This window comes from Narcine bancroftii, chromosome 6 (assembly GCF_036971445.1).
Source record: "Narcine bancroftii isolate sNarBan1 chromosome 6, sNarBan1.hap1, whole genome shotgun sequence".
Taxonomy (NCBI): domain Eukaryota; kingdom Metazoa; phylum Chordata; class Chondrichthyes; order Torpediniformes; family Narcinidae; genus Narcine; species Narcine bancroftii.
In genome coordinates this window covers 251,418,843-251,445,222 of record NC_091474.1, presented here as the reverse complement: position 1 = coordinate 251,445,222, position 26,380 = coordinate 251,418,843, and the positions used below count along the sequence as shown (strand labels likewise).

Below are 26,380 nucleotides of genomic sequence, written 5' to 3'. Positions count from 1 at the left end.
GCACCCCTGCTTGTCACAGGCTTCCAACCTGACAGACAGTTGTCCACCATGACTCTCCACTGTCTATCTTCCAGCCACCTCTGAACCCATGTCACGATCTCAACTAATTCCTAGTAACTGAACCTTCCATGTGGAACCTTATCAAAAACCTTATTAAAATCCAAATAAATCAAATCAACTGCTCTACATTCATTAAGTTAATTTTCCTTTTACAAACCCATACTGGGTGCCCCTAATCAATCCCTGCCTATCCAGATATGCGTATATACGATCTCAAAGAATAACCTTCCCCACCACTGAAGTCCAACCTACTGGCCGATAATTACTTGGCCTACACCTGATGCTTTTTTTTTTAAACACAACCCTCCAATCCTCCTCCAGTGATCTTTGAAAAATCACTGTCAGCCCCTGCTATTTGTTCCCTGACCTCCCTTAAAGTCCTAAGAAAACCATCAGGACGAGGAGACTTATCCACCTTATTGATCCTCGAAGATCCAAAACCCTTATTTTACTAATCCCTATCCTCTCTATAACTAAGCCTTTTGCCTCTCTTATCTCGTATAGCTTAATGTCCCTTTCCCTCGTGAATATTGACGAGAAAAAAATTGTTCAATATTTCTCCCATCTCATACGGTTCCTGACCTAGTTCACCGGTCCCATCATCCAATGGACCTATTCTATCCTTAACCCTCCTTTTATAGTTCACATATCCATAAAACACAGGAGGAGAAAAGTATGGAAAAAAAACAACCGAACTTGACTGTTTTGCAGAATCCAATGGTTGAGGAGGGAATAGCCCAAAACAATCCTGTTGAAGGATATACATTTTGTCTTGGCCAAGCTGATGTCCATGGGGTGGGTGGCAGTGAATTTCATCAGAGCTCAGGGGAACGAATGGAAAACTTCTGCATTGACGTGAAGCCTCTAATATGTAGTAACCAACATCACTGCTTCACTGACAGTTCAGGATTTGGCTCACATGACCAGTGCTCTAAACTTGCTGGGGTGCCCTTCCCCTCAGGTTCACAGGAAAACATACTGTAGCAACAGTGAATTGGAAGTACTGTAAAGTGTGGCAGCAACACCATGCTGGATTCATTGTTTGGAACCTCTAGTTTCAGCCCTTCCCAGGCTGTCTCATACAGCACCTCCCATTCCAAGGTTTCCCAAAAACACCCCTCATCCTCCTGCATCCCACAGAATAAAGCCTGAGCCTGCTCCACTTCTCCCTATAACTCAGCACCTCTACCCCCCTCTTTACCCCTGACAGAAATCCAAATGGGACCTCACGAGTGTCTTTGTGCAATTGCAACAAAACCTCCCAACTTCCAGACTCTTGAAGGCCAATGTTCCAAAAGTCTTTTTGACCACCCGATCTACCTGTGCTCTGCCACTCACCATGATCTGACCTTGTCAGATCACCTCATTTCTCAGTATTACATTCTTCAGACCAACTAATCAAGATCTTGCTACAATCTGTAGCTTTATCTACAAACTTTCTCATCCTGCTGTTTATGTTTTCTACCAAATCATTCAAGTAGATGACAAACAGCCCAAGTTGTCATGAGAGTCATTGACCAGGTCAGCCTCCATATATGGAAATTTTTCTTCCCTCGTCTTAAATGTTGCACATTTCACTTGCCTTGATTGCTGGCAGTTGCCATGGTGTGGTGTTCAGGGATGACTCGAGTTAGACATCTTAAAGCCATTTATTTTAAATTGCAAAATAGTCAACATCTGGTTAATTTTTAAGTGAGTCGAATCAAATACAAAAATGTGCAAAGTAAACCTGATTAGTGGAGAAATCAGTCCTTTCAGTTAAAACAGGAAGCGGAAACAGCCAGCACAGTCAGGAAGTCGTCTGGCAGCTGATTACCAGTCCTCAGTCAATTTAATGCTGCATGCCTTTTCGGTGTTGGTGCACACAGCAAGTGACTGGGAAAGGCAGCCAACGTGCCGAGTTGAAGCAGCATATCCTCTGGTACAAATGGCAGTCGAGCTTGTCAAGGTGGTAACACTTACGCCAAAAGTAGTATCCCTGGCTCAGACTGGAGGCAAACTTCAGCAACTGAAGGGAGCAACATTTCCACCCTACACAGCCAGAGATTCAACATCACTGGAGGTCAGTTCAAAACACTGCAATTAGGTGAACAGCTCAGCAAAGCTCCACAAGAGGTAAAACAGTAAATAGTCATGTTTGTGAGTACATGGTTTAAACAAAGACACTGAAATTAACTTGTTTTTGAGAATGAAAGATTTGTAAAAAAAAAACCTGCCACACTGGCAAGTCTGCATACTCTGCCTGTTTACAAGTTACTTCCTAGTCCTGTTTGGCATCTTTCACTATTCTCTTGATACGCGAGTATGGACTGATGGTGTCATCCATGATGAAATCGTACAGCACTTTCACCCAGGAGGAGTACTGGGGCAATTTGTCATAGTAATCAGCTGCTATCTTCTTCACCTAGAGAAAGGAGAAAATCAACACCAGTAGGTCAAGGCCACATCGTTCTCCATGGGTTAGTTCCATGCATGGTCCTCGGTTTAACAGCAGGGAACTGAAGCGTATCTGGAAATGCAAAGGGTCAAGACCAAGATTTTAGGCAGATGAGAAGGGGCTAGTAGATGGAACCATGTAAGGTGGGAGGGAGAAAATAAGGGGCCGTTGGATCATGAGGTGGGGACACAAGCTGGAAGGTGATGGGTAGAAACAAGACAGGTACCAGAAGGTGCAAAGTGGAACCAAATGAGAGAGGAAATGAAACTGGGCAATAGGGAAATGGGAAGAAGAGTATGGAGCATTCAACCCGTTGTGTTGCAGAATACAAGATGGGGGCCTCATTGTGGCTGAGAAGGCAGATCAGTGTGGGAGCAGAATTGAAATGAAAGCTCGGGATTACCATTGCAGGGGGGGGGAATGTATGTAAATCTTTGTCTGACCACAGGTTTGGAGGGACTAATGTGCATTTCCTACAGGGGATTGACAGGAATGAGTCAGCGAGTGGTCCTTGTGGAAGGCTGCAATGGTGAGGAAGGGAAGGTGCGGCTCACGAGATTCGGTTACAGATGGCACAAATGTTCAAATTCAAGCTTCCCCATGGTCGGCTCATCCTAAAAGTCATGAGGCATGGGATCCATGGAAACTTGGCTGCATGGATTTGGAACTGGCTCACCCTCAAAAGATAGGAAGTGACTGGAGGTCATTGACTAGTGGCGTTCCGCAGGGATCTGCTCTGGGATTTTAAAAAAAAATAAACTACTTAGATAAAGTGAAAGTTTATGGTTGACACAGAGTTTGGAAGTGTGGATAGTGTTGATGGATGCCATGGGTCCTAACAGGATAGAGACAGAATCTTGCAGAGAAGTGGCAGATTGTGTTCAATCCAGATAAGTGTGAAGTGGTGCACTTTGAAAAGTTGAACTTGAAGACAGAGCAAGTAGTTGATGACAGGATTCTTAACAGTGTGGAGGAACAGAGAGGTCTTAGGATTCAAGTCCATAAATCCCTCAAGATTAGCATGCAAATAGTTAAGGCCATAGGGCTTGCTGGCCTTAATTAGTTGGGGATTGAGTTCAAGAGTCGTTAGGTAATCTTGTAGCTCGATAAAATTCTAGTTAGACTACACTTGGAATATTGTGATCAGTTCTGGTCGCCTCATTACAGGAAGGATGTGGAGAGTTCAGAGGAGATTTACCAGGATGTTGCCAGAGTGGAGAATGTCTTATGAGGTAAGGTTGAATGTGGTAGGGCTTTTCTCTTTGGAGTGAAAGAGGTTGAGAGACGGCTTAGAGGTGTTCAAGATTATAAGAGGCTTAGATAGTGTGTAGAGCCAGACATTTTCCATCGGGTGACATCTGTTCAAAATGAGTGGACCAAAGTTTAGGTAAAGCAAGGTTTGTTTTAAAACAGTGGTGGGTGCCTGGAAGATTGCTAGGGCTGCTCAAGGCTGATCCAATAGGGACATTTAAGAGACTTTTAGCTTGGCACATGGATAAAGGGAAAAAAAATCAATGGTAATGGGCTATGACAGAGGGTTAGATTGACGTGGAAATTTATTTAGGTCAGCACAACATGGTCACTCCTGTGTTCTGTTCCATAAAGTGTGGATATGAAGGCAAGGTCCAAGGGAACTAACACTGCATTGTCTCATCCGTGGACGTCTGGGAGTTAGGAAAATATGACTGAGGGCTCCAAAAGGGTAGTCATGTTTCCTGAAAAATGGGCACATTTCCAACATCCTGGAGCAGGTGCTTTTGGGGACAAAAACAAGTGTCTTAGGAGGCTGGGGAGAAGGTATTCAATGCAGCTGTGGAAGCCTGTCTCACTATGGAGAAGCATCTGAAGAGAGAATTGTCAGAAGTGGTCCAAGCAAATGAGAGCAGAGAAGTTTTTAAAAACCATATCTTCGTGAAGGCTGAAACTGGGGGCATTTAAGAGTCAGACACATGGACAAAAGAATAATAGAGGATTGGTGTAGTGGTCAGCACAACGGTGTTACAGTGCCAGCAATTGGGACCAGGTTTCAAATCCCACATTGTCTGTAAGGAGTTTACAGTGAGCATGAGAACATAATAGCAGCAATGAAAGAATGGGCACAATTTATAGCAGGCATGGGAAATTTTGATCTTGGAATATCACTGTACTGAATGCCATGGGCCCAAAACTGCACACAGTGCTCCAAATGAGGTCGACCTGTGCCCATAGAGCTTCATCACACCTCTTTATTCTTATACACCATTCCTCTTGAAATTAGTGCCAACATAGCATTTGCCTTTTTTTTAAACTGCCGATCCAACAACCTTTAGATTATCTTGCAGGATATTTTGGCTAGCACACTGCACCTTATCAATGTTAATTGCCCATCCCTGAGGGATGAGATCAACATATCAAGTGCCTTAATTGCAGGAGATTAACTGTGGCAGATACTGGTATTTGCTTTGCCTTGTGCCCCAATTAAATGCAAATTGCTTTTGACAGTCAGAATTTAGAATACTAATATGATCTTCTGCATGTTATACGAGTGGTAAATTTCTAATGGGACCAAAACTGCACACAATGCTCCAAATGAGGTCTACCAGTGCCCACAGAGCTTCAACACCTCTATTCCTCTTGAAATTAGTGCCAACATAGCATTCGCCTTTTTTTTTTAAACTGCCAATCCAATAACCTTTAGGTCATCTTGCATGAGGACCCCCAAGTCCCTTTGCACTTCTGACTTTTCTCTCCATCCAAATAATAATCTGCCTGTTTATTTCCTCTTCCAAAATGTACAACCGTGCATTTCTCACTGTATCTCATCTGCCATTTCTTAGCCCACTCTAAGTTGTCCAAGTCTCTCTGCAATCTTTCAGTTTCTTCAACACTTCCTACTCCACCACCCATCTTGGGGTCACCTGCAAACTTAGTCACAAAACCATTCAATCCATAATTAAAACACATTATTAAACAAAACAGCCCTGACCAACCACTGCAGAATCCCACTGCAACCAACAAACAGAATCCCTTTATTCCCACCCATTGCTTTCTGCTATCAGCCAATGCTCCACTCAATCTAATATCTTTCCATGGGCTTTAATCTTTTAAGCAGCTTCTTATGTAGCACTTTATCGAAGGCCTTTTGAAAATCCAAATACACAACATCCACAGCCTCTCACTTGTCTATCCTACTGGAGATTTCCTCAAAAAAATTCCAATGGGTTGGTCAAGCAGGATCTTTCCTTCATGAAACCATGCTGACTTTTAACCTATCATGAATTTCATAACCTCATCCTTGAGGATCATCTGCAATAACTTTCCAACTACCAATGTCAGATGAAGAGGCCTATAATTACATTTTTTCTGCCTCCCTTCTTAAACAGCAGAACTATATTTGTGACCTTCCAATCCTCCAGAATTATGCCAGAGTTTGTTTATTTCTGGAAAATTATTTCTAATGCTTCCACAATCTCCTTCAGAACCTGTGGGTGCATCTCATCCAGTCCAGGAGACTTATCTACCTTTAGTCCATTCATCTTTACTCAGCACCATCTCTCTAGTAATCCTGACTGTACTTAATTCTATTTCCTGAGACCTCTGACTCGGGTATATTGCTCTGGTCTTCCTCAGTGAAGACTGACGCAAAATACTCATTTAGTTCCTCTGCCATCTTTTTGTGACCCATTATAATTTCTGCAGACTTGGTACCCTTTTGTATGTTATTTCCCAACTTCCTTTCATAATTCATCTTTTCTTTCACAATTATTTTTTTGTCTCTTTCTGTATTTTTTTATATATAAAGTTTTCCAGTCTTTATTCCCACTAATTTTATCTTCCTTGCCTGACCTCCCTTTTGCTTTTATTTTAGCCTTTACCTCTCTTGTTAGCCACATTTTTCCATACATAATTTTCTTTTTTTTTTGGAATATATCTACCCTGCACTTTCTTTATTTTGTGTAGAAATATCATCCAATTCTGCTCTGCCGTCCCTCTATTTCCTGTCAACTTGGGCCAGTTCCTCTCTCACCACTGTAATTCCCTTTGTTCCACTATAATATTGACACATCTGATATCAGTTTTTCCTTCAAATTTGAAAATGAACTCAATCGTACAATGATCACGACTTCCTAAGGGTTCCTTTAATTCCCTAATCATCTCAGGTTCATAACATGTCATCCAATCCAAAACCACTGATCCCCTGGGGGGATCATCAACAAGCTGTTCCAAAAATCTACAAACTCTTCTGAGATCCAGTACCTTCCTAACTTTCCCAATCCCCTTTCAGGTTAAGATTAGATATATTCCTTCTGACATGCTTTTTCTATTTCCAGCTGTAACTTGTCGTCCACTTTCTGGCTGCTATTTGGGGGCCTGTATATAGCTGCCAATAGGGTCCTTTTACTCTTGCCATTTCTTAACAAGCCATAAGGACCTTAATATTGTTTACCAATTTCATCCCTACTCCTATCTATGTCATTGGTCCCCACATCGACCATGACATCTGGCTGCTCCCACTCCAGAATACCATGAACTCTATTAGAGACATCCCTGACCCTGGCATCTTGGAGCCTCAATTTCATTCAGAAAACCCCCTACCCACATATCTAACCAACAAGTTCCCAATCAGCATCATTCTCTTCTTACTCCCTTCCATTCTGAACCAGGGGGTCAGCCGCCTCTGTGCTGGGAACTTGTCCCTGGTTGGTTGTCTCAACCAACAGTATCTAAAAGGGTATACCTGTTGTTGATTGAAACGGTCTTATCACCAGCCTGAATTTTGTTTGTGTCAAATTTGTAGGACTGTTGTGAAATGCAAATAGAGCAGCCCCTCCTTATTTACACAGCTGTGGCTACAGACAACATGAAAAATTGCTGACTTAGTCCATGCAGGTAAACTTGGAGGCACTAATCAGAACATGCATATCATTTCACTGTAGATCCTGTGTACAACCCTGCCATTGCACCTTAGACACCCATCAGCTAACAGTGAGTTCAGAAGGGGTTCGAGGAATAGTTGAAGGGACACCAATGCTCACCTGAGGAAGTCTGCAGCCTGGAACACTGGGGAAGTCATGATGTTCATTGTGGTATCCAACATTGAAGGTGATTAGATTGAGGGGGCCATAGTAGGAGTAGGTTTCATGCCCCTTCAGAAACATGTAATGTTCAGCAATGAAGTGTCCCGAGATGGGATGAAGGCCCATGCCCAGGAGAGATCCTGCCAGCATGTAGACAATCGATTTTACTCCCAAGAGATGATAAATCAGAAGATTAAAGGTCAACTGGACAGCCAGGTTGATGATCTCCAGGTGAGTGATGGGTTTAGGATTGATGCAGAGTGGACGGATGGCATAAAACAATGGCTGCAAGATAACCCAGAAGAATTTCCTCAACCTGGTACAGAAAAACCAGCCCTCAAAATCAGTGGGTATGTCCACATCGATGCCATCCCCTCCCATGTAGCGATGATGGTCCATATGGTACCTCTTGAAAGAAACAGAATACGGCAGACCAACAGGAAGGTTAGCAAACATGCCAAAATAGCGGTTGAATATCGCATACTTGTTCCCAAAGGCAGCATTGTGTGAGATTTCGTGGATGGCCAGTGTGATGGAGTGGTTTACACACCCACCAAACATGTATGCCCAGAACATCACCCACTTCCAGTCCAGGTCCTTCACTAGGTAGAAAGACAGAAGTTGAACTGCTACCATCAGGGCAACGATCCATTTTAGGTTGTGATCTGGACCCATCAACAACTTGATCTCAGGATACTTGGCTGCAAGACAAAAGAAGTTGATCAATAACAATGACAACGTGAATCAGGCCAAAAGGAAGGAGATAATCTGACTGGTGAGAGATGGGGAAGAGGGAAGAAGCTGAGAAACAAATGCTCAGGAGAACAGTGAGCTGGGAACCAGCTTTTGGTAAATTCATTTAAAAGGGAGCAGAGGACAATTTTAGGGTTAAACAATGATTGGTGGGAGTAAGAACGACAGATAAGGGGCAGTGGACAAAAAGAGGGGAAGATCAAGTGGAGCAGCCAGCATGTGAGTGGTGCACTGTAGCAGAGGGACTTCAAGGCTTTGCCTTGAGGCCTAGGACGAGCTGGAGCATGTTTCCAATAAGGGCAAGTAAGATCTTTGCATTTAAACAGTTAAGGGAGATAGCACCCAAGGCAGTGGAATGCTCCAAATGCAGCATGTGGGAAATCTGGGACAGCACAAGAGGTGCATCCAGCTGCAGCTTCTGAGAGACTGTGCTGGATGAACTCTGGATTATTCAGAAGGTAGAGGTAGTGGCAGAGAGGAGATTCAAGGAAACAGTCTGTTAGGAGAGGGAAGGGAATAGGTAGACAGTGCAGAGCACCCCTGTGGATGAACCCCTGATCAATAACTATCCTGTTTTGGATACTGTTGGGGTGGATGATCTACCAGGGACAAGTCATAGTGGTCACATCTCTGGCACAGAGGCTGGCCTTTCGGCTCAGAAGGGAGAGAACTATGGTGATCAGGGTTCATTGGTTAGGCAAATAGGAGTTTCTGTGAACGAGATCAAGGCTCCTGGGTGGAATGTTGCCTCCCAGGTGCTAGAGTCGGGGACATCTTTGACTGAGGTCAAAGCATTCTGAAGGAGAAGGTAAACAGCTAGATGTTGTGGTCCATGTGGGGACCAATGACAGATAGGAGTAGGGATGAAATCATGAGTTGGGAAAGTTAAAAATGCAGGACCTTCAGGACGGTAATCTCAGAAATGTGCCAGAGGGTAGGAACAGGAAGTTGTGGTAGATGAATGCATAGCTGAAGAATTGGTGCAGGGGATGTGCCAGAGGGTTGGAGAATGGCAAGTGTGGTCTTGTACCTTGTTTAATAAAAGTAATAGAGAGAATCATAGACCATCGAGTCTTAAGTCAGGGATCTGCAAACTATTCAAGAGGATTCTTAAGGATGGGATCTACGGGCATTTGGAGAAGTACAGTTTTTAGTCATCAGCAGGACTTTGTGAAGGGAAGGTCGTGCCTTATGAGCCTAATTGAGTTTTTGAGGAGGTAACAAACTGATGAGGATAGGGCAGTAGATTTAGTCTATCTGGATTTTAGTGAGGCATTTGACAAGGTCCCCCATGAGAGACTCATTCAGAAAGATGATGCATGGAACCTTTGGCTGTGTGGATAAAAAAATTGGCTTGCATGTAGAAAGCAGAGATTAGTAATTGATGGAAAGTATCCTGCCTGGAGGTCAGTGACTGGCGGAGTTTCAGAGATCTGTTCTGGGACCCCTGCTCTGTGATTTTTATAAATGAAGAGATGGAAGATGGGTCAGTAAGTGTGCAAATGGTACAAAGGTGGAGAAGTTGTGGATGGTGCTGAAGGTTGTCATAGATCTCAAAAGGATAGAGACAGGCTACAGAGTTGGCCAGAAAAGTGAAAGATGGAGCTCAATCCTGATAAGTGTGAGGTGATGCATTTTGAAGGACAAACCAGAAGGCTTAGTACAGGGTTAATGGTTGGTTACTTGAGTGTGGATGAACAGAGGGACTGGGGGGTGTCCAAATCCATACATTGCTTAAGGTTGCCACACAGGTTGATAGGATAGTTAAGAAGGCCTTTGGGATTTGTGCTTCAGTAAAAGGGGAATTGAGTTCAAGAGTCAAGAGATCACGATGCAACTCTACAAATCTCTGATGAGATCACACTTCAAGTATTGTGTTCAGTTCCGGTCACCTCTTTATAGGAAGGATGTAAAAGCTTTGATGAGGGTGCAGAGATTTACCAGGATGTTGTCTAGATTGGAAAATAAGTCTCATGAAGCAAGGTTAGCAGAGCTGGAACTTCTCTCTTTATAGCAAAGAATGATGAGAGGGGACTTGGAGATCTACACAATTCTGGGAGGCAGGGATAAAGTGGACAGCCAGCAATTTTTTTCCCCAGGGCAAGAATAGCAAACACCAGAAGATACATGTACAAAGTGATGGGAGGGATGTTTTGGGGAGACATGAGGGTTTATTTTTAAATATAAATACACAGTTGTATTTGCCTGGAATGCTTTGACATAAATGATGGTGGAGGATGAAACATTAGGGGCATTTAAGAGACTCTTATACAGGCACATGGATGTAAAAAAAAGAGCATTGGGAGGCTTTAGTACTTTTTCAAGGAATATATGAGTTGGTGCAACATCAAGGGCTGAAGGGCCTATGTTATAGTGTTCTATGCTGTGCGATTGGTGCACAGGGGTATTTAGATGCTGTAAGTGAGAAGACAAATGTTCCAAGTTCAAGAAGAGGATGCAATCTTGAATGAAAAGTCACTTGTCCTTTCTAGTCCATTTACCTCCATTTCCCAACACTGGGGAGATAGATTTACAGGAGTTAACCTATCATCACACCTTTGTGGGAGGAAACCTGAACACCCATCAGAAACAACACACCCAAGATTAGGATTGAAATAGAATCTGTGGGCTGTGATGCAAGGGTATTAATCTAAAGGACAAAGTTGAAGATAACGGGACAGAGGTGAGATCTGGAAATCTTTGCAAACCCAAGGAAAATATTTAGACCAAGCAGGGAAGAATATGCAGGATATGAAAAACAGAATGGGACTATGGAATTACTTGACCCACTTCAAAATCTGGTCTTTGAGTACATCAGCTCCATGACCTATGAATCAGGTTAAAGGAATTAAAAACTTGGCAGTTATAGCAATTATATTGACAGTTCAATTAACCACCTGACACTGGAGAAGTTGTGCTGGAAATCAATTCCAAAAACACGGTGTTAGAGTACACATGTTTTTTTAAAAATTGGAATGTATCAAAGGATAGAAATTATATTATTAAATTGACCAATGTAGATATAGTTGTAATTGAGCTCCAGTCACAAGGAGAGTGCAGCGAGGCAAGGGAACTTTAACAGTTTTTTTTAAATGAGTATTCATTGAACCTCACTTATCTCTCTGTCCCAGTCCAGAAGGCAGTTAACCAAATACCTCCTGACCAAAGGCCTTGAATGTGCTTCTCTGTAGGATCAGATGAGGTGAGGATTTAAACAATCAGAATTCAATTACTTAGCTCTTCCCAGATGCTGTGACAGGTCTCAAGATTCAAGTTTGGTAGCAAACACTGCACTGTGAAATGAATATGCAATGGCCTGCACTTGTACTCCACCAGGGCCCTAGTTTGCAGGGCAGTAAGAATACAACCTCAACCCATCACATTAGGCTTTGTGGTATCAGGCCACTGTTTCCCATTTAGTGGTGACCGCATAAATATTCTAGAGTGAAATGTCATTTTACAAAGCCATCTATAAACCAAAATGATCAGACAAGGGTCAGCGTTAAGATAATGCTGTCAAAAGCAATTTGAAATGAGTAACAATTCAAGAACTCAACTTGTAGGAGGTAGAATTTGATCCATGTTCACTAGGAGAAAATTTGATTGGTTCTGGACCAAAGATATCTCTGAAAAAAGGCAAGTAATCCGAACTTTGATGTGCATCATATTGTTACTGGACCTGGGTAGTTGATGTTTCCTTTGGTAACCTGAACTTGAGGGGGATCAATATCACAGCAGATAGGTTTGCTGGAGCTAATGGAGAGGGTTTAAACAAGTTTGGCAGTAGAACCAAAGCAATAGGGCTGATGTAGATGTGGTGTACATTATGATTGTGAGGAGGGACAGGCAGGCTTAATGACAAAACTTTAACTTGTGGTACTATGGAGACAAAAATCAAGATGGGTGATAATAGAGGAATGAAGTTCTTTTATTTAAATGCATGCAGTACAAGGAATAAGGTAGATCTGACATTCTAGGTATCACTGAGTTGTGGCCAAAAGGAATCACAGCTGGGAGCTAAATATTCAAAGATGCATGGTGTATTGAAAGGACAGGCAGGTAGGGGGTGTGGGTGGTTCTGTCTGTAATAAACTAGAGAGTTTATGTTTTTTTGAAGAAGACCGCAGAGCCCACCTCACTGACAAAAAGCAAAGGAGGAAAAACCCAACACCCAACCCCAACCCACCAGTTTTCCCCTGCAACCGCTGCAACCGTGTCTGCCTGTCCCGCATTGGACTTGTCAGCCACCAACGAGCCTGCAGCTGACGTGGACTTTTACCCCCTCCATAAATCTTCATCCGCGAAGCCAAGCCAAAGAAAGATAGGAAATGATAGGATCTGAAGATGTAGAATCCCTGTGGGTAGAGTTAAGAATGTGGAAAGGTAAAATGACCTGGTGGGGGAGGGGGGAGAGATACAGTCCTCCAAACAGTAGCCAGGAGGTGGTGTACAAATTATACAGGGAGATGGAAAAGGCATGCAATAATCATGGGGGATTTCAATATGCAGGTTGATTGGGAAAATCAGATTGGTACTGGGATCCCAAGGGAAGGAATTTGTAGAATGCTTGCAGGGCACCTTTTAGAGCAATGCAGCTAAACCAAACAAGGAAAAGATAGTTCTGGTTTGGGTGCTATGTAATGACCAGATTTGACAAAGGGAGTTTCAGGTAAAGGAACCCTTCCTGAGAAGGCAGATCAAAATATACACCCTGCAATTTGAGGGAGAAACTAAAATTAAATTTACCAGTGGAATAAAGGGAACGACAGAGAGAGGAGGGAGAGGCTAGCCAAGTTGATTGGAAGTGGACACGAGCTGGAACAATGGTAGAGCACCAGTGGTTGGAGTTCCTGAGCTTAGCTCAGAAGGCACAGGACAAATTCAGGATGAAGTGTTCCAAAAGGGAGGATGAAGCAACAGTAGCTGACAAGGGAAGTCAAAGACAACACAAAAGCAAAACAGAGAGCTCGAGGATTGGGATGCTTTTAAAATTCAAAAAAATGAGGGGAAAATGAAATATGAAGCCAAGCTAACCAGTAACACAAACAGGAGATGTTCCGCATGGACTATAAGGGCTAAACTGGCCCGATTCTGTGCTTTAATTGTTATATAGCGAAAGAGGAGTGGGCAGATAATGGGCCATTGGAAAACAACAATGGGGAGATAATAATAGGGGCAAGGAAATGCTGGAAACATGTGCCTGTGTAAGAGTCTCCTAAATGCCCTTAATGTTTCAGCCTCTACTACCACTCCTGACAATGTATTCCAGGCACCTACTGCTCTGTCTTTGGTGTTTTCTACTCTTGCGCTGGGAAACAGGGCATTGGCTGTCCTCCCTATCTATGCCTCTCAGAATCCTGTAGATCTCCATGAAGTCTCCTCCGATCCTTCTATGCTGCAAAGAGAAAAGTCCTAGCTCTGCTAACCTTGCTTCATAAGACTTATTTTCCAATCCAGGCAACTTCCTGGTAAATCTCCTATGTACCCTCTTCATAGCTTCTACATCCTTCCTATAATGAGGTGACCAGAACTGGACACAATAATCAATGATCTTTCAAGAAACACCAGATTCTGAAGTGGTTCTAGAGGGCTGGAATGTTGGAGGGAGGCAAAAGATGGGAAATTATAGCCAGTTAATAGATTCTAACCAAAATCAGATTATCAAGGTACTTGAAGAAACTTGGGAAAATAAGTTAGTATGGTTTGCCTGACAAACCTGTTGGAATTCTTTGAGGAAATAACAGAAAGGACAAAGAAGTCAGTGAGTATAGTTTACTTCAATTTTCAGAAGGCCTTTGACAAGGTGCCACACGAGGCTGTCAGGCAATGCAAGAAATGGAAAGATATCAGCATAGATAGAATAGGGCCGAACTGGCCTGTTCTGTGCTCTAAGTGGTTATATGGCAAATATTCAATAAATAATATTTCTCTATAGCCTTTAAGTTCCTTTTAAATGTATTTTTTTCACAAGCCAACAAGTCAAAAAAATAACAACTTGCTTCAATGAAAATCCAATCTTTCAACTATGAACAGTCCAAAGTTAACCAAAGAAAATATTAATCCAAGCTTAGCTTGCTACACTGTGATTTACTCTGATGCACCTGGGTCTAAACCAGATACTTGGCATCTCTTCTTAAATGCAACTCTGGGGTCAGAGTTTGCCTCCCACCTGTCTTGAAAGGTCCCGTTTTCTGTCTTTCATTTGGCCATTTTTCGTAAGGGGTTTATTACATGTGAGTTAGGCGACAGGTCGCAGATGCTAATAAAAGTAAAGAGAGGAGGTGGGGCGATTAGCGGGCTGATGGGCTGGCGCCAACGCATTTGCAAAGCATTCTGGGATTTGTAGTATTAGCTGTACATGCGCTATACTGGTGCGGTGGCCAGCGGGCCAGCTCTAATACATATTTGATATGATCTTGTGGGCCAAATATAATTATATCACGGGCGAAATTTGCCCACGGGCCTGAGTTTGACATGTGTGGTCTAAAACAATAAAGAAAGAATGAGAGGGAGGTGGGCAAATTGGAACAAGAAATCACTTGTATAGTAAAGGACTTTCAAAAGTCAGGCTCAGAAGAGAAATACAGGGTCCCAACAAACAAAATGAAGTACAATACACTCCAAACACATAATATAGAAAAGGCCATACTACGGCAAAAATATTATGAATTGGGGGAGAGAGCCTACAAGATCCTGGCATGGCAGTTGAGAACAGAACAAACCTCAAGATAATCAATGTAATACAAAAGGGGATGGCAGGATCCCTTACAGACCAAAGGAAATCGATGACACTTTCCAGGAATTTTATGAAGATTTATACAAATCAGAACTGGAAGGGAGGTCCAATAAAATAGCTGAGATCCTATCAAAGATAGAGTTGCCAAACTTGGACAGGAAAGCTTAAACTGTCCCTTTGCAGAAGAAATAGTTGAAAGTCATAGTTCAACATGGCCATCTCACATCTTGCATACACCTCTTTGCCACCTCCATCCCCCTTTTCCCCATTTTCATCTGTTTTCTCTTAATGTACGACAACATATTTAAGACAAAATACCTCCGCAGTTCACACATCCACTAATATCTTAACCCCAAAAGTCCCCCCCCCCCTGAGTTGCCCCATACCCCTTGCCCGACGACCACAACTCCCCTTTTCATTTGAATTGCAATCTTTTTTGCAGCGTCAACTGATTTTGCAGTGACGGTTATTCCCCCTCTACCCAGCCCTCTTCAGAAAACAGTTTTTAAAAAAAAACTCACAATAAAGCTCTCTTTCTCCCCCCTTACTCCCTTCCCTTCTCTTTTCCCTCTTTAGTTCTTTACATATACATTGTTTTTACATCTTTATATATACTTTATCACCTTTCTTCATTCTTGTTACATCTCTTCTCCTGTCCTGCAAACGTTCTGCGAATTCTTGCGCTTTCTCTGGATCAGAGAACAGTCTGTTTTGCTCCCAAGGTATAAATATTTTAAGCACAGCTGGATGTTTTAACATAAATTAGTAACTTTTTTTTCATAAAATCGTTTTCACTATATTAAACTCCTTCCTCCTCTTAAGAGTTCAAAACTTATGTCTGGGTAAAAAAAATATTTTTTGATCCTTGTATTCCAATGGTTTATTATCTTCTCTAACTTTATTCCTTGCCCGTTCCAGTATATTTTCTGTCATTCCCAAGACCTTCAGGATCCATCCTTTTATAAATTCCTTCATGTCTGTGACTTCTTCACCCTCCTTCAGGCCCACTATTTTTATGTTGTTTCGCCTACTATAATTTTCCAACATATCAATTTTCTGAGATAACAACTGTCTAATTTTTTTGTTACTTTCTTGCAATTTTTATCTCGAGTCATTTACTTCCATTTCTACAGCCATTTCCCACTCTTCCACATTCTCTACTCTTTTCCCTATTTCTGTCATTACCAGTTCTAACCTTCTGTATTTTATCTTCTGTTCTTTTCATTTTCCTTTTAATTGCATTAAACTCTAATGAGAACCATTCTTTTAGTGATCTCATTTGTTCTTCAAAAAAGCCCATCTATATTGTGTCCATCAGCTTTACCTTCTATTTCTCTGTGTCCATCAGCTTTACCTTCTATTTCTCTGTGTCCATCAGTTTTACCTTCTATTTCTCTGTGAAGATCTTTGTCCTTTTCCTCTTCTATGTCTGTATCTGTTTGTGACTTCTCTTTGTGTCTGTGTCTCTTGTTTTTCATGATGAGCTGCTTATATCTCTTTTTCAGACCTCTTGTTGCTGGGCCTCTCTTCTTGGCCTGCTCGTCTGTTGTGCTTCATGACATTGGTCTTCTTGTTGGTCATCACTCTGTCTATCTCCCATGTCTATTTCATCGCTCCCTCTTCTGCTGTCTTCCTTGTCCTCCAGCTGAGAACCCTGGGGTCGGGCATCCCTCAGCTGTTTGCTCTGTGACAGCACGCTCCTCTGCTGAGCCCCCTTCCCGTCGGTGTCCTCTTTCTCTTTTGATTGTGCACTTTTGTTTTGCTCCGAGAGCCATTTTTGTAGTGCACCGGCTGGTGGGTCATGACTCCTCAGGGCAGGCACTGACCTCGAGGGTCGGGCACTCCTTCGCCACCACAGCATCCTGTTCCTTCGTGCAGTTAAGGCCTTCTTTCTTCTCTGGTGACCTTTCTACTTTTTTTCCCCGTTTTTACTTTCTCCTTCTTGGAAGCCATCTTCTTTCTTTTCTCTGTATCTTTATCTTCTATTTCTTATTCTTTTTTTTATATACTTTGATTTTTCCTATTTTCCTGGAGAGGGCTGGTTTTCCCAACCGGCCACTACTCCATCATGTGACTCCTCCCCGGAATTTTTTATTTAAAGTCTTGGAGAAAATTGGATAAGGGTGCTATATCACGTGCCCACGGCAAAAGTTGTGACCAATGGGCAGATTTCTTCAGCCTTCCCACTCAAGGTCAAGGCAACAGGGATGCCCACTCTCTCCAGCTCTGTTCGTACTGGCAATAGAGTAGTTGGCTGAGGCCATTCGTCAGACATTAAAGGATTTCAAGTAGGCCAAGAGGAACACAAGATCAGTTTATCTGCTGATGACGTATTGGTATATTTGACAGACTCAGTAAGTTAATTGCCCAAGCTGCACTCTACTCTGGATGACTATGGGGAATTCTCTGGGTACAAAATAAATTGGGATAAAAGTGAGATTATGCCACTTATGGGAGGGGACTATAGCCAATGCAAAAAAAAGTTACCTAAAGTGGCCCTAAAATGGGATTAAGTACCTAGCAGTCAAAATTGATAATGACTTAACAACCTACAAGTTAAACTATACCCCCTTGCTGAGAAAGATTGAGGAGAACTTAAGTAGATTGGCATTGCCCAGGGATTTTTTTCCAAGCCTTGCTCTCACAATTAAGAACATTCCTATAGAATGGGAAGGTAGCCAGGGTCTCTATGGAAAAATTAACCTGGGACTACAGTCTGGGTGGATTACGGTTGCCAGGCTTTTTAAAAAAAAAAACTATTGGGCAGCCTAGTCGAGGTACATTTCTTCACTCTTTGAGGGGGAAGAGGTACTGTCCTGGGTACAGATTGGACTGCACTTGGTGAGCAAGAGGGTAGCAGAGGACTTTATAAATGGGATGCTAAGTTATTATCTGGAAAAACAGACAGCCTCCTTTTAAGACAAATTATTTGCATTTGGAGTGATATTAAGGAATAAAATTGGGTCTGTCTCCATAAACACCCCCAACTCTAAACTGTTTAACACCTTTGACGGTAGGTAGTAAGATCCTAGACACCTGGCACAGGAATGGCATCAGGTGCATAGAAGACTATTACGAGCAGGGTCAATAAATGTCTTCGAAGAGCTTAAACAGGTACAATTTGTCAAACATTCCACTGCTACCTTCAGACAAGATCTTTTCTCCAGGACAAATTAAGTCCAACCATGGCCCTGCCAAAGTGCAGTGACAGAGACCAGGATTTAAAATGGGGGAGGGAAAAAACACAAAAATTAATTTCAGCAATGCATTTCCTGCTCCAAGTGGAAGGACCGAAACGAAGTCTTCATAAATCGAGACACACAGGTGGGAGGCGGACTTGTGAACAACGATTGATGAACAGTGCTGGTCTGACTTGTCGGTTCAGCAGGACCACAGGAATCAATGCAAGATACAGGTTGGTGCAATACAACTTCTTGCACCAGCTGTATCTAATACCACAAAGGATTAGCAGGTCCAAGCTGGAACTGTCAGATCAGTGTTTCAGATGCAGCATTGAGACATGAACATGTACCAAAACGAGGCCCTTCTGGGCAGAGCTAGGTGAAGTCAGAGGAAAAATCATAGGTAAAGAATTCCTACACGATCCTGAGCTATTCCTGCTGGGTAACATGGTGGACATAAGATTTGCAATGAAGCTGTCAAAATTCAATTAATGATTGCATTGGCAGTGGCCATAAAGTGCATAGCAGTTACTTAGAAATCAGATTCTCACCTGAGCATTGCGCAATGGGGCAGGGAAATGCAAGCTTGTGCTCCCCTGGAGAAGATTATCTCCAACCTGAGTGGAAGATACAGCACCTTTCAAAAAATCTGGCAGCCATACCTGAACCACATAGGAGCATGGCTGTGATAAGTACAATCTTGCCTTGGGGCCCAAGTCACCCTAAACAAAGGGACTTCCTTAGCCCAGCCAGGAAAAGTCAAGGAACAAAGGGAAAATTGACCTGGTTCCTCCCTGCTGCACCAGACTTGACCCATAACTCCCTGATATGATTTATCCTTATGTTTTGTTGCTTAAATGTCTTTTTTGGTTATCGGTGTGTTGAATGTTTGAGGTTTAGGGAATGGGGTTGGGGGGGAAAGAGAATAAGGGATATTAGGTTTGGAGCAGTTTGTAAATTTGTATAGATATGACATGGATAAGTGGTAATAGATGCCACCTTATAACGATTATTGCTGCCAAGCTGTAAATTACTGTCTAAACCTGAAACACTATTAAAAAAAATTCAAAAAAGAATGAGGGGTGGGGATCTCATTGCAACCTTGCTTGGTTAGAGTGGTGGGAGAGTGTGATCAGAGGACAGAGCTTCAGGAATCAAAAATGTCCATTTTGAACAGATAAATTTCTTTACCCAGATGGTGGTGAATATGTGGAATCTGTTGCCGCAGACAAATTGAGGCTGTAAGTGGGGATATTTAAGACCGAGGTAGACAAGTTTTTGATTTTGAAAGGAATCAAGGATTACAGGGAGAATGGAGTTGAAAAGGATAGGTCAGACTCAATGGGCTGAATGGCCCAATTCTACTCCTATTTCTTATTGTCTAGTCTGTTAATTGGATGCAACCCAAAACCAGAGTTTGTTAACACCACATTGTGTAATGGTTGAGAATGATCACTAAAGGATTTCCTTTAGGTCAGAGGAAGTTTGTTGGAAGGGCTCTGACAACTTAAGACGTGTTGGATGAAAGTAGAGAAAGAAGATTTAATAGTGTTCAAAATAATGTAAAGTTTTACTAAACCAGCAAAGTTTAAATTAAATTTAAGCTTACAGCATGGTAACAGGCCCTTTCGGCCCATGAACCAGTGCTCATCTTCCTTCCAATCTGGTCTCACCCACCACCACCCCAATCCCCCAACACCCAACGTTAACAAAAACAAGTGGCTTCGGCTTGCTTAGCTGGGAATGAGGCAACACCAAGGCAGAGAACGTGAGCTGAGTTGTAGACTTCCTGAAATACGGACTAACTGCAGCATAATGATAAAACAGCAAGGTCCTACTTAATGACTAAGGAATGGAGTGCAAAACAAAACACATGTAATCTCACCACAAGAGTAAAACACAGAAGTCTGCGGAAACTGGTAATAAATGCATGGCTAAATAGTTGGTGCAGGGGGCAGGACTTCAGATTCCAAAATCATTGAGAATCATTTCTGGGGAAGGTCAGACTGCTACAAAACGGATGGGCTGCACCTGAACTGGAAGGGGACCAATATCCTGGCAGGAGTTTGCTAGAGCTGTTGGGGAGGGTTTAAACTAGTTTGGAGGGCGGCAGGAGTCAAAATGAGAGTGAAGAGATAAGGGTAGTAGGGAGACGGGGAGCTACAATAAAGAGGAAAACAGAATTCTGTCAATCAATGATGACAAAAAGGGCAGGTGAGCAGGGCAGGAGAAAGTGCTTTTCAACAGGAATACAGTAAAAATTATATCAGTAGCTGGTCTACTGACATTAGATCAATTGAAAGAAGGGACAGGGTCAGCAGCAGTAGAATCACTCTCCCACCACTCTAACCAAGCAAGGTTGCAATGAGATCCCCACCCCTCATTCTTTTTTGAATTTTTTTTAATAGTGTTTCAGGTTTAGACAGTAATTTACAGCTTGGGAGCAATAATCATTATAAGGTGGCATCTATTACCACTTATCCATGTCATATCTATACAAATTTACAAACTGCTCCAAACCTAATATCCCTTATTCTCTTTCCCCCCCAACCCCATTCCCTAAAAGACCATATTAGCAGTTGTACCCAGGTCCCCCAAACAGCAGCCAGGAAGTGGACTATGAATTTCAGTTGGAAATAGAAAGGGCAGGTAACAAGGTGTGATGACCCTAACCTCCATTCACCCTGGGGTCAGTTCTCAAAGAAGGGGTGAATGTGATAGTACAGATTCTATCACCAATGTGTATATGTACAGATGGTCATGTAGGATGACTGTGATTGGCTGAGAGTGTGGCCACGCCTACTGGCAGGTCTTAAAGGATGGCTCCTAGCCAGACCAGGTCATTCTGGACTGGTTGACCTACTTGTGAGATGCTCCAGTCTTTTAGTTAATAAAAGCCTTGGTTTGGGTCAACAAGTCTTTGGTTCTTTCGACGCAAACTACACAAGGATAATATCAAAATAATCATGGAGATTTTAACATGATAGGGGATTGGGAAGGGCAGGAAATTACTGGACCCCAGGAAAGAGTTTGCAAAAAGCTTGTTGATAAGCCCACCAGAGGATCTGCAGTTCTGCATTGGGTGATATGCAATTAATCGAAGGTCATAATGGAGTTAAAGGGATTTTTAAATATATAGAGCCTCTAGGAAATAGTGATCATAACATGGTTGAATTTAGTTTCAAATTTCAAAAGGAAAAGAGGTTTTCTGGTGTATTAATTTTTCAGTGAAATAAAGGAAATTATATGGCATGAGAAAGGAACTGGCTCAAGTTGACTGGAAAAGCAAACTAGTTGGAGGGACAGCAGAGCAGAACTGGACATGTCCAGTTTTTATTGCAAGTAATAAAAATATGCAGGATAGATATATTCCAAGGAAAATGAAATTTGTCGATGGAAAGATGGCACCAATGTGGCTAACAAAAGAGGTGAAGGCTAAGATAAAAGCAAAGGGGAGGGTATACAAGGAAGCAAAATTTAGTGGGAAAACAGCACTGGGGATCTTTTAGAAACTGATAGAAAGAGACAAAGTCATGAGAAAAGAAAGATGAATTATGAAAAGAGATTGGCAAACAATATAAAGAAGACTAAGTTTTTACAGATGTAAAAAAGATATGCGTAGACATAGGACCGATTGAAAACGATGCTGGGGAAGTTATAATGGGTAATAAAGAGATGGCAGAGGAACAATATTTTACGTCAGTCTTCACTGTGGAAGACATTAGCAATATACCTGACAGACAGGTTTCAGGGAGTAGAATTACATGCAGTTAGGAATACTAGAGAAATAGTGCTAGGCAAGCTGAATAGATTAAAGATTGATAAATCTTCCAGACCAGATGAGGTGTCCCCATGGGTTCCAAAAGAGGTCGTTTTGGAGATTGTGGACCTATCGGTGATGATTTTCTTGGTTAATAGACTCTGGCATGATTTCGGAGGACTAGAAGGTTACAAATGTTCCGTTGTTTAAGAAAGGTGGGAGACATGAAAAAAACTAAGCCATTCGTCTGACTTTGGAAGTTGGGAAGGTGTTAAGAGTCGATCCTCAAGGATGTGGTTATGAAATACCAAGAAAAGCATGACACAGGAGAGGTACAAGTCAGCAGGGCTTTTTGAAGGGTAGATCCTGCCTGACCAACCTATAAGAATTTTTTGAAGCAATGTCAGGTAGGATGGACAAAGGTGCCACATGTGAGGCTGCTTTAATAAAATGAGAGCCCATGGAATTACAGTGACACTATTAGACTGGATAGACAGGGAACAAAGGGTTGAAATAATGGGATCCTGTTAAGGTTGGCTGCCTTTAACGAGTGGTGTTCCGCAGGGATCAGTTTACAATTTATATTAATGATTTGGATTATGGAATGAATAGTTTTGTGGCAGATGACACCAAGAGAAGGAAGTTTTGAAGAAACTGAAAAGTTGCAGAAGGATATAGACAGCTTAGGGGACTGGGCAATAAAAAGGCAGATGAGATACAATGTACAGTCATACATTTTGGTAGTGGAAATAAATAGGCAGAGCACTATTTGAAAGGGAAGAAAATTCAAACCTCTGACGTGCAAAGGGACTTGGATGTCCCTGTAGGAGGACACCCAAAATTTAATGACCAGGTTGGATTATAGTCAAGAAAGCAAATGCTATGTTGGCATTCATTTCAAGAGGAATAGTGTACAAGAGTAAAGAGCGTTGATGAGGCTGTTTGGGGCACGAGTGAGACCTCATTTGGAGTAGTGTGTCGTTTTGGGCCCCTTATCTTAGAAAGGATGTGATGTTGGAGAAAGGGCAGAGGAGATTTACTAGGACAATTCCTGAAATAAAAGGGCTAATGTATAAAGAACACTTGGAAGCTCTTGAATTGGAGCACAGAAGAATGAGGATCTCAGAATAATTTTGAATTTTGAAAGGTTTTTGACAGAGTGGATGCAGACGTTTCTCTTGGTGGGTGAATCAAGGACAAGACGAGAAAAAAAATTTAGTCAGAGGGTCATGGATTTGTGGAACTCATTGCTGCCTACAGCAGTTGAGGCCCAATCACTGGGAGATTTTAAGCAGGAGATTGATGGTTTATCTAATCAGGGGTTTTAGGGAAAAGACTGGCAATTGGAACTAGGTACAAGTATAGTTCATCTTGGGCCTACTTCTGTTCCTTTATCTTGTGAACTAGTTGAAGCAAAAGTACAAAGCTGGGGAAGCTCAGCAGGTCAAAAAGCATTCTTCATCAAAATATGAGTAAAATGTAGGCTGAATTTCAACACAAAACAGATCAACTCTGCAGACCTGGTACATCTTGGCTGCAGGATTAAGCAATAATGGAAACAAACACCACTACAGAAAATCAAAGGTGAACATCTGCTGACAATCACAGATAATTCATTAACGTCATGACAGCTTGTCTGGGTTTCAGCCAATTAACTGATAAAGAAACCAATACTGACTGGAGTGAAGGTTCTGGGACTACACAATATCCCAGTTGTTATACACAAGCCAGGCACTTCAGAACTAGCCACACTTAGCACGCTTGGTACAGACATTGGCATCGATCCAATGAAAAATTGCCCACAAGATGCCCCATTAGAACCATAGAATGCAACAGCACAGAAAACAGGCCATTCCGCACATCCAATCTGTGCAGACCATTATTTTGCTCGTCCCATTGACCTGCTCCTATTCCATAACCCTCCAGACCTCTCCCATCCAGGATCCATTTTATTCTTAAAACTCGAGATCGAGCCCACATTCACATCAGATGGCAGCTCATTCCACACTCCCACTATTCTGAGTGAAGAACTTTGCCTAAACCTTTCTGTTTAAAATGAGGACCTCTCATATTTATCTCCCCCCTAAGTGGAAAAATCCTACTCGCATCCTCTGTCTATACCTCAAATCTTGTAAACTGCTATCCCCCCCCCTCATTTGTCTTTGCTCCAAGGAATAAAGTCCTTGTTTAATCTTTCCCTGTAATTCAACTCCTGAAGACCCAGCAACACCCTAATAAATCTTCTCTGCACTCTTTCAATATTATTTTTTTTTTTTAATTTTTTTTTTTCACACAATAAATCACATTAGCCATGATATACACTATTTCTTTTTCACACATATACATTGACTTTTTATTCCCCCCCCCTCCTCCCAAGCCACCCCCCCCCTCATCCATTTTAGGTATACAATCTAGGTTGCATTAAGCCAGTCAGACAATGTTGTCATTCAACAAAAATACACCAGAAATTCTACTGAGTCCATTCTTTTCTTTCCTTCTCCTTCCATCAACTTAGGTAATGTTTGTCCCCGGTAGGTTTTCGCTATTGTATTTAATGTAAGGCTCCCATACTTGTTCTTTTCTAATGGAATACATTTATTCATTTAAATTTAGTAGTTTCTTCCTTTTAATTTGGTTATGTATTCCATTAATATTTAAAGTCATATAGTTCAGCGTAGCCCTTTTATATTTTGTTTATCTTCTCTTTCCGTTTTTCCATCATTACCGTTCCTCCTTTTCCATTTCTGTTTTCTTATTTTCAACTCTTTATAAGACAACATTCCTACAACATCCAACATTTTCCTTATTCTCCTATTTCTATCTTCTTTATCCCCAATCTCCCCTTCCCCTCCTGAGTTGTCCTTTATCCCTTGTCGGACAACCACATCTCCCCTCTCCATTTGGATTTGCGAATCCACTCGCAAGCGTCACCCCCCCACCCCGCCCCCCCCAGAAAAGATTTCACTTTTCATATGTCACAAAGGTCACTCTTTTAATTCCCTCCTTATTCTCTCTATTCCATTACCTTCCCTTATTAATTCTTGTCTATACTATCTATATTTTCCTCTAAGTACAGATACATTCACGTATGCACATTGTCTCTATTCACTCTTATACTTCTTTACCCGCATACATATCAATCGTGATCATTTTTACTCTCATTACCCGTCTTCATCCCTCAGTCTATTTTTGTCTTTACCCACATACATATTAATCGTGATCACTTTAACTCTCATTACCCGTCTTCCTCCCTCAGTCTATTTTTGTAATTGTTCTGCAAATTTTCGTGCTTCTTCTGGATCCGAGAATAGTCTGTTTTGTTGTCCTGGAATAAATATTTTCAATACCGCTGGATGCTTTAGTATAAATTTATACCCTTTCTTCCATAAAATCGCCTTTGCTGTATTGAACTCTTTTCTCTTCTTTAGGAGTTCAAAACTTATATCTGGATAAATGAAGATTTTTTGCCCTTTATACTCCAGTGGTTTGTTGCCCTCTCTTACTTTTTCCATTGTCTTCTCCAGTACCTTTTCTCTTGTAGTATATCTTAGGAATTTTACTACAATAGATCTTGGTTTTTGTTGTGGTTTAGAGGCCAATACTCTATGTGCCCTTTCTATTTCCATTTCTTGCTGTAGTTCTGGACATCCTAGTGTCTTAGGGATCCACTCTTTTATAAACTCCCTCATATTCTTCCCTTCTTCATCTTCCTTAAGGCCCACTATCTTTATGTTATTTCTTCTGTTATAATTTTCCATTGTATCTATTTTTTGAGCTAGTAGTTCTTGTGTCTCTTTAGTTTTTTTATTAGATTCCTCCAATTTCTTTTTTAAGTCTTCTACCTCCATTTCTGCTGCTACTGCCCGCTCTTCCATCTTGTCCATTTTCTTTCCCATTTCTGTTAAGGTCATCTCTATTTTATTCATTTTCTCTTCTGTGTTGTTTATTCTTTTTCTTAAATCCTTAAATTCCTGTGTTTACCATTCTTTAAATGATTCCATGCATCCTTTAATAAGAGAAAGTATATCCTTTATCTTGCCTTTCTTTTCTTCTTCTATTTCACTGTACTCTTCCTCTTCTTCTTCCTCTGGGTTGGCCATCTGTTGTTTCTTTGGTGCCCTTTCCTTCTCTTCTTTCTTGTTTCTATTGTCTTCTGTGGTCTCTTCTTGCTGCAGGTGTTCCGCAGCTGTCGTTGCCGGCTGTGGAGATCGACTCCCCAGCTGGTCCCCCCTCCCGTCGGTGTGTTTTTTTCCCATTCGCATCGCGCATGCGCGATTCCTCGCGCATGCGCGGTTGCGCACTTTTACTCGGCTCAGCGAGCCATTTTTGTAGTCCATTATTTACCGACCTGAGGGAGCGGGTTTCTCTCTCTGCAGCGGGCCTCTTCGGACAGGT

General features: G+C 41.9%; 1 protein-coding gene across 4 annotated transcripts in view; it reads right to left on the bottom strand.

Annotated features, from left to right (window-relative positions):
- Positions 1–1,690: 1,690 nt before the first annotated feature.
- The window catches only part of degs1 (delta(4)-desaturase, sphingolipid 1), a 79,760-nt gene continuing 55,070 nt past the window's right edge, over positions 1,691–26,380 (bottom strand). For all 4 annotated transcript variants that reach the window (XM_069887949.1, XM_069887954.1, XM_069887956.1 and 1 more), the window contains 2 exons: positions 7,513–8,255; positions 1,691–2,464 (listed from right to left, as the gene is read on the bottom strand). In XM_069887949.1, coding sequence (XP_069744050.1) covers positions 2,321–2,464; positions 7,513–8,255 — 887 coding nt within the window. In that variant the 3' untranslated portion in view covers positions 1,691–2,320. The remainder of the gene's footprint in view (positions 2,465–7,512; positions 8,256–26,380) is intronic.